Source organism: Patagioenas fasciata, chromosome 22, assembly GCF_037038585.1.
Source record: "Patagioenas fasciata isolate bPatFas1 chromosome 22, bPatFas1.hap1, whole genome shotgun sequence".
NCBI lineage: Eukaryota > Metazoa > Chordata > Aves > Columbiformes > Columbidae > Patagioenas > Patagioenas fasciata.
The window spans coordinates 5,773,497-5,782,302 of record NC_092541.1 but is presented as its reverse complement, the minus strand read 5'-3'; the positions used below and the strand labels follow the sequence as shown (position 1 = coordinate 5,782,302).

General features: G+C 52.2%; 1 protein-coding gene across 1 annotated transcript; it reads left to right on the top strand.

Annotated features, from left to right (window-relative positions):
- Positions 1-304: 304 nt before the first annotated feature.
- LOC139829630 (feather keratin Cos2-3-like) lies at positions 305-1,190 on the top strand. Its single transcript, XM_071818108.1, has 2 exons — positions 305-468; positions 809-1,190. The coding sequence occupies exons 1-2, from the start codon at positions 305-307 to the stop codon at positions 1,188-1,190; spliced, it is 546 nt and encodes a 181-aa protein (XP_071674209.1).
- Positions 1,191-8,806: the final 7,616 nt, after the last annotated feature.

Below are 8,806 nucleotides of genomic sequence, written 5' to 3'. Positions count from 1 at the left end.
TGGGCAGGATGGGTCAAAACCAGCAGCATAATGCACACACCTGGGGAGGAAAAAAGTGACCATTGGGGGTGAGCTGAGGAGGGAGGGAAAGAGATGGATATGGCGTGTCCTTATGCACAGGAGCATCTGGGGATCCAGCTGAGGATCCCTGGAGCTTCTTCCGGAGAGCGACACTTCAGCCCCAACAGGATGTCCCAGAATGACAACATTTGTCTGCTTCATTGGGGAATGGGCATAACACAAACCTGGAAATGAAAAGACAGAAGTGCAGGAAACCAAAGCACCACCCATCTCATTACCTGTGATGGTTTACATTCAAGATGAGCTTGTCAGAAAATTGTTACCCCTGCCAAGGGTGCCTCTTGCCTTGCGGCAATGTAGGGCAGGTATAAAAGGCAGGCAAGTCCCTGCCTGCTCTCTCATCCACTTCTCTTGCCTCCTTCTGCTTGGGTGCCAGGTGGGTCTGAAGTCTCTTTTCCTCTTCCAAAGTCAGATCTTTCCTCAATACACCTCTTAGCTGAACTTGGCTTTGTTCACTTCTTGGTCCTGGAGCTCCTTGCCTTGGGAGTGGCAAACGTGGAGAATGTCTGCTCAAAGAGCTTGGGTCTTTTGGTTTATTCACTGGAAGAGAGGTTCCCTGCTCTTTGTAGAGACATGGAAGGCTGAATCAATGAAGACTCTGTGTCCCTGGCACTGCTTCCATGTCCCCATTCAGTAGTGGCCTTGGTTCCTTTGTGACAGTGTAACCATACTGCTCTTCACCCACCTTTGTGCTCTGCTTCATCCCTGCACATCCAGAGCCTTAGAGCATGTCCTGCTATGACCAGTGCCTGCCCTGCCAGCCCTGCAGCCCAATCCCACTGGCCAACAGCTGCAATGAGCCATATGTCAGGCAGAGCCAGAACTCCACCATTGTCATTGAGCCCTCCCCTGTGGTGGTGACCCTGCCTGGCCCCATCCTCAGCTTCTTCCCACAGGACACCGTTGTGGGCTCCTCCACCTCTGCTGCTGTTGGCAGAATCCTCAGCTGTGATGGAATGCCCATCAACTCTGGTTGCTGTGACCTCTCTGGCATTTTCACTCGTTATTGTGGCAGAAAGTGCCTCCCCTGCAAAAGCTACTGGACATGGCCCTTGGGAAGGCTCCCCAGGAAGTACAGACATAGTGCTGGACAAAGAATGAATCCATGAACATGGCTCATGTTTCCTTATCAAATTTTTCTTTCTTCCTTTCTTCCTGTCTTTCTCTTCCTTTCTTCCTCTCTTCCTTTTTCCCTTTCTTCCTTTTCTTCTGCTCCCCTAGCTGCAAGGCTCTCCACATCCAGCCTTCACTCTTTGTGAAATGCAGTCAGATACTCTGTGTGAACTTTAAAATGGCAAAGGGGTGCAGACTCTCACTTGTCCCTCGTGATCCTTGCATCTAGGGCCCCAGTTCCCTCTTTAGACTCTTTATAGATTTCTGCATCCCAGCCTGGGCCTCTGAGTGGGACTTTCCTCCATATGCGCCCTCCCAAGCTGCTCAGGGAAAATGAACTACTGAGACCCAGTGCACTGGACCTTTTTGGGGCACTATCCTGTGACAGTATGGAAAACAACCCAGCCACCACAGAGCAAGTGGCCATCAGCCCTCACCTTGCAGTGTTTTGACCCAAACATACACCCAGAGTTCCTGCAAACAAGAAGCACAACCTCTGTTATCCTCAGTTGAGAAGCTACAACTCTGTGGGAGGCAAAGGAGACAAGACACCCTGCAGGCTCCTGGGCATGGGACACCTCTTGCTCTGGTCACTGCTGTGCTAGGGAAGGAGGAGAGGACAAAAGGTGTCCCCAGGGGACAGCAGGAGTGTGGATGGATGGAATATCCTCAGGGATGCCCCACGGCCTCACCTCCTCAATTGATTGAGGGCCATGGCCAGCACACATGGGCACCGGCAGCAGGGATTGGTTCCCCCCTGCAGCCCTACCACCACCCCTACAGAACCCGACAGGGCCCAGGACTGGGCAGGCATGCAAGGCTGACACCATTCACAAGTCAGTATCGGGATTAAGCACACTGGGTCACATACTGGAGGCCCTGGAAGCCCAACACCCCATGGGCCAGGACAGTCCAAGGACAGTGACCAGTACCCACAGGTCCATCACTGCTCTGTGGTGTCTGCTCATCCCCAAGAGTGGATGGAACAGTTTTCCTCGAGACCAGGGCCCCCAAGGTACTGCTATGTCAGGACCAGCTCTGCTCTTTAAAAGCTCTGTGCAGGAGCTGATCATCCTAGTCCCCTTGAGAAGTGCAGGTGGCAATGGAAAACCTGTGAGCTGGCTGTGGTAGGCAACGTTCATTCACAACCATCCCTCTTGTTTGACCAATGCTACTGGGCACTGATTTGATCAAAAGAACATCTGAGGCCTCAGCCAGGGTCAGTGTGATGAGCAGAACACATCTGTCCATCCACCCATCCACCCAGTCAGCCAGCCAGCCATGCACCCATCCACATAGCGGGCTGTGGATATTGCCCTTTTCCCAACTGGTAAGTTCAAACACTGACAGAGATCCTTTTCTTCTGGAGGGACAGTTTCCAAAGTCCTTCATCAACATCACCTGCTCTTGCCTGACTGTCACGATTTAACCCAATCCAGCAATATAACCACAATAGCCACTTGCTCACTCCCCCACCTCCCCGCCCCGAACAGGATAGAGAATCAAAAGAGAAGGGAGAAACTCACGGACTGATTTAAACACAGTTTAATAAAATAACTTTAATAGACTGCTACTAATAGTACTATATATAAAATGGAAATGGAAAATAAAGGTACTCAATGTAATCCCTCACAAACTCTGCACTGCACAGCCATTCCCAGGAAGCAATACTTTAGTCCCAAACAGCCGATCCCAGAGACGAAAGAGAAAAAAAGGCAGAAAGGCCCAGAGGCTACTGCAAAATGTCAGGATGGCCAAAGTTTGAACTAAAGGAACTCATGAATAGCACTCCACTAAAACAGAGCAGAACCATAACAGGGCTTCATCCCCATCCATCCTGACTCAACCCAAAACCTAGCTGGAAGATCCCAACCATCCTTAAATATGAAGCACAATGTTAATGGCATGGAATATTCTTACTGATCAGCCTGGGTGTCAGTCAAGGTCTGGCTCATCTATGTCCCCCTTCCCAGCTGCCTCACAAAAGGAGAAAGAGTGCTCTGAAAGTCCTTGGCTCCCAGATAACAATTAAAAAACTTTAACTCTGTCCTGGGGTGTTATCTTCTTGTTCTCAAACTAAATCCACATGACCATGCTGGCTACAGAAAAAGAAAGTGTTCTAATGGCATGAAGAAAATTAATTCTCTTTGAGGCAAAACAGCACACTTATTAATGATGAAGTGGGGTGACAGAGGTTTTCAGCTATTGATGTCATTTCCCTTGCAAACAGGGTTGATAAGGACTCTGTAAGCCAAGCTCTGCAGGTCTCAGTGACACAAAACATCTGTCCCTTGAGCATTCCTGAAGCAAATCCCCAATTTTCAGCAGCCTTCCACAGCTTACAGACGGTGTCCCTACAGAAAGTTGGCTCTTCAGGGTCCCACAGCTTGCGAAGCTCAAAAGAGGGGTTCAGGCACAGAGGACCCAACAGATTAGGCAAGGTTCCATGCACATTCCTGCTACTTGAGACCTGGGGCAGAGACACTGACCCTCTCCATCTCTTTGGCCACAGGACACATTCTTGCCATCTTCAGAGACAAAGGCCTCCCCTCCTCCCACACCAGACCTGCATCACTACCACTGGGGTGAAGTGCCAGCATCTGGGCAATCCAGCTCCTCACCTTGCCTGGGACTCCCAGAGTCCTCCACTCTCTCCCTGCCCCACAGGCAGCCCCAGGGCACAGCACCAATCCTGCCCTGGGGATACAGTGGAACCTGCAGACACCAGCCCAAACACAGAGTACATGCTGGAACATCCCCCACAAGCACTCAGCTGCCCAGCAACTCCAGCACCCCTGAGCCAGGCCAGGCTACAGCTCTGCTTGTGGAACACTTGTCCAAGCACAGGTGTGGTGGGTTGACAGAAACCACTTGACTCCCTGGCACCCGAGGATCTGGTCCTGCCCAAACAAAACCCCTACACTCTGTGGGAGGAGAGGAAGTACCCACAGTGCACATAGGGAAATGACTGGAAGAAGGGAGGGGCGGGAGGAAGGTGTTTGAGATTGGTTCTTCTTTCTTATTATCCTACTCTCATTTCATTGGTAATAAATTCAACTGATTTCCCCGAGTCGACTGTTCTGCCTGTAATAGAAATTGATGAGTGATCTCCATGTCCTTATATTGATCCATGAGTGCTTCTTTGTATTTTCTCCCCCTGTCCAGCTGATGGTGGGGGAGTGGTAGAGCAGCTTGGTGGGCACCTGGCATCCAGTCAAGGTCGACCCAGACACAATTTGCCATGCCCATGCTGGCCCGACAGCATGGTAGAAATAGTCAACAATGTTCTTGGTACAGAAAGGACGCTTCAAAAGCAGAGCCACCTGGGAGAAGATGAGCACAAAGCCCACTGCCCATGCTCCCAGCACCAGCAGGAAGTGGACTTTCTTTGTCATGATAGAGTGTTTTACAGAGTATTTGCATATTGTGATATAACGATCAAAGAACATGATTGAGAGGGTCATAAACTCAGTCATGCTCATGAAGACGTGGAAAAATGACAGCAGGAATCTGAAATGGTAGGCCTGGTGCCAGAAAAAGTCTCCAGCATTTTGGGGACAAGGGGGGTGGTGCAGGAGATCTCCAGGAAGGAAAGTCTGCCAAGGAAGAATTAGATTAGAACTACAGGGACTGCTCACTCCACACAGTGACAAGGATGAACCCATTCCCACCACTGTTAGGAGACCCATGGAGAAGACTAAGTCACATGCCACTTTGGGTTCACCATGCTTTGCTATATTTGTGCTTCATTCAGGGCAATGTACTGCTCTGTTTGGAACAGCTTTGTCATGTCCGGAAAGAATCAGCTACCCAGCCTAGAGAGAGGAACCAGAGATGTCCTGGGATAAATCCCTTCTGTCTGTTGGTGTTGGAGAAATAAAATCAATCACAGCTGCAAGGCAAGGTAACCACTTGAGTGGAGATGAAAGCCTGGCCCTGCCAGGGCTGAGGAGCAGGTGGCAAACCACAGTAAAGAGAACATGGCAGAGCTCTGACAAACATTTCTGGTTTGTTGGAATGGACCTTTGCCATGTACGGGCTGACTCTCATTGCAACTCCAGTAACTCCTCAGGGCATTGGTTTCTTCATCACATCATTCCTAATTGCACCATTTGAATGCCCAAGGATACTATGAGTGTTTCTCCATACGTAGGTTTGAGATCCTTGTGTGTATCCTCGGGAAGGGAAAAAACACTGGGTGGGATCTGTTGGTGTGTTTTCACAAGGGAGATAAGCTCTGATGAGACACCCACTAAGCTGAACATCTCTTTGAAGAACTTGGGGTCAGTTTGCTGTGACACCATGAACTCCCTGTGCCATGTCCCCGTGTGAAGGACCTACAGCTGTCACTTTGCCTTCCTAAAAGGCAAAAAGAGCTCAGCATTCTAGATGGGAGGAGGACAGAGGCAAGAGGAGGACCAGGCTTCCATGGGCTGGAGGGGAATCGGTGACCTCTGCGATGCATTTCTGAGACAATGCTGCAGGTCTTTACAGACAGGCCAGAGGATGCCACGTTTCCCAGAAAGCTCTGAGTCGTTTCTGAGGAAGCAAGAGAGCCTTGTGGAAAGCACCCTACTCCCCTCCCTGCCTTGCACAGACCGTCTCAGACTCCACATGTAGCGCTGCACAAGCACAGCTCTTTGCTGCCTTCAGGAGCACAGACCCGCAGCAACCATCGATGAGGAGAGGTTCTGAACCAAGGCAGCGACTGCAAGGAGGACCAAGAGATGCTGAAGCCGGAGCGGTCGGGGCGGGGAACCGCCCCGGGATCAGGCGGGGCCGGGCGGCCCCCGCGGGCAGAGCAGCGGCGCCCCCTGGCGGGCCCGGTGAGGGGCTCTCCCCTCTCTCCCCACACCCGCCCGGCCCCGCCCGCGGCGGTTCGTGCGCGGCCGCAACCCCGGCTCCTCTCCCCGTGTCTCCCACGGCGCAGTAATACACCGCCGCGTCCCCGCGCCGGGGCCGGGAGAGCCACAGGGCGCTGGACCGGCGGTCTGCCGCCACCGACAGCCGGCCTGGTGGGGCCGACATCACCTTGGATGCTTTAACACCCCACACGAGGAGTTCGGGAGCTCGGTCCAGGAGCTGACGGTACCAGTAGATGTAGTCGCCTGTCTTTATGTTGGGATGTGAGCAGTTGATGCTGATTTCTGCGCCCTCGATGGTCTCTGCCGACGGGTCCTGCTGCACCTGCGCTTTGCCCACAGCCACTGCCGGGGAGAAAAATAAGAAATACACCTGATAAACTGCACAGCTCTGCCTGCTGTTTCCCAGGACAAATCCCACAGAAGTCAGGAACATGGAGAGATGATAAGGAGAAAAGCTTACAGAAGCTGTCAACATGTGCTGTAACAGAAATGTCCATTAATAGTTGGTGGAGAGATGAATGCGTGAATGATGGGTGGAAGAGTAGAATAATTAAAAAAGCAAAAAATGGGGGCAAAGGAATGATAAAAGTAAAGTATCATGCTGAAGAAATGACTTCATGAGTTATAAGGAAAGACTCAGAGGAAAGAGGGGAAACGGGGAGTGTTGGACAAAGAATATAGCAATTCGTTTTCTAGAGGGAATGTGGAATGGAAAGGGGGCTGGTTACGGCCAGATATCCGTGAAAAAACCTGAGGGGACGACAGCATGGAGGGACCTGGAGGAGCCACCCCAGGCTCAGCCCCGGCCCCCATCCAGCCCCGCCAGCCCGACGCACCCAGGAGCACCGCGACCAGTCCCGGCAGCCCTGCGCCCCGGCACCGCCGCATCCCGCCGCTCCGCCGCCCGCGCCTCGCTGCCCCTCGCCAGCCACGGCTCTCTGCTCCGCCACCACCTCCTCCTCTCCTCCTTCTCCTCTTCCTCTTCCCTCTCGTCTTCCTCTTCCCTCTCCTCTCCTCTCCTCTCCTCTCCTCTCCTCTCCTCTCCTCTCCTCTCCTCTCCTCTCCTCTCCTCTCCTCTCCTCTCCTCTCCTCTCCTCTCCTCTCCTCTCCTCTCCTCTCCTCTCCTCTCCTCTTCTCTCCTCTCCTCTCCTCTCCACCAGCTCCGCCCCGGACCTGAGTCCTGCGCCGGCGCTGCTCGGTGTGTCGCCCGCTCACAGGACTCCACGGCTCTGCACAGCCACAACTTTGGCTCCTGGGAAAAGCATTCTGTCCATCCTCGGGCAAGAAGAAACCCACACTGCACCAGCTGCAGCCTGGGGAAGCTGCAGAGCGTTGACTCAGGAGATGGATCAGCTTCCCAGAGCTGTCTCCGAGCTCAGGGGCTGGAAACAGCAGCCACTGCTTTCCTGCGGTTGGCAGTGAGGAGGCTGAGAGCCTCCCTTCAGCTGCCTCTGTGTACTTCCAGCACTATGACTGAAAGCTGATTTGTGGCAGAGGGAGTGTGAGGTCCGATGTGCCCTTGGTTGTGCAGACGTCATGGAGGGCAGGGAGGGGGACCCAGATTTAGAATGTACGTGAGAATTGACCTGCAGAGGTCGTCTACAAGAGATCCCATTACCGGACATTTCCCCTGTTTCCTGGGCAGTTCCGTGGATTAGGTCCATCTTCTTGTTTTCCTCTGAACAAGTCATTGTGGAAAACAGGAAATTCTCCCCTGAGACATCACTAAGGTGAACAGATCCAATTCTCTCACCTTCTCATGGCCCCTAATTTATACGGTGGACTTTGTTGAACTCCCTTCAGGATGTCACTACTCCTCTTGGAGCACAGACCACCAGCCTGGATGCAGTACCCCAGATGTGGTCTGTGATGGGACAGAGGGGCAGGATCATTTTCCAGCACCTGCTGTCAACAATTTGAATAATACAGCTCAGGATACAGTTGGTCCTAATTACTGCAAGGGCACACTGCTGCCTTATGTTCAGCTAAGTGTGTCCTAAAACCCCATCTCATTTTCTCTTGATCTGTTTCCCCGGCAGCCAGCCCCAGCCTGCATGACTGCAGGGACTGATCTCTCTGTCATATGCAAAACCTTGCCCTTTCTCTTTTTGGCATTCATGAGGTTCCAGTCAGCCCATTTCTTCAGCCTGTCCAGGTTCTTTGAACAAAAGCCGTGTCTCACAGTTACTTCCCATTCCCCTTGCTGGTTGTTATCCACAGACTTCCTGTCACTCATGGCATTCATGAAAACCTCAAACAGTATTGGTGTCACTACTGATCCCTAATATTAGAGCTCACTGATGTGTGTCAGCCAGCTGGGCTTTGCACTGTGGTCACAACTCTCTGAGCCTGGTAGTCCACGCAATTTTTTGCCCTACTTATCCTCCTTTCACTGAACCCATTCATCTCATGTTTTGTAATGACAGTAGAGACGCTGCCAAAGGTCTTGTTGTGCTCTAGATACACACATCCGCTCTCCTTCCTGTGTCCACAGTGCCTGTTACCGCATGAGAGAGCAGTGAGATTGGCCACCCCCAGATGCACTAGGGGATCAGCTCAGAAGAAGCTTCATTTAGAGGAGAATCAGCCCTGGCTGAGCTCTCCCAGCAGAGCTCCCTGGCACTGATCTCACTGAGGTCACTAAAGGGAAGGGGGAAAGCCCTCAACTGCACTGCCTGCAAGTTGGATCTGAGCTCCAAATAACAGACGTTCAGTGTGTTTTTGCCTGTGAGTGTTCAGATCTCTGT

Bases quoted from the DNA above. Each gene is read 5' to 3' on its own strand.
- LOC139829630 (XM_071818108.1), top strand. From the start codon at position 305: ATGGTTTACATTCAAGATGAGCTTGTCAGAAAATTGTTACCCCTGCCA. The intron at 469-808 runs GTCTCTTTTCCT...AGAGCCTTAGAG, and splicing joins GGGTGCCAGGTGGGTCTGAA to CATGTCCTGCTATGACCAGT.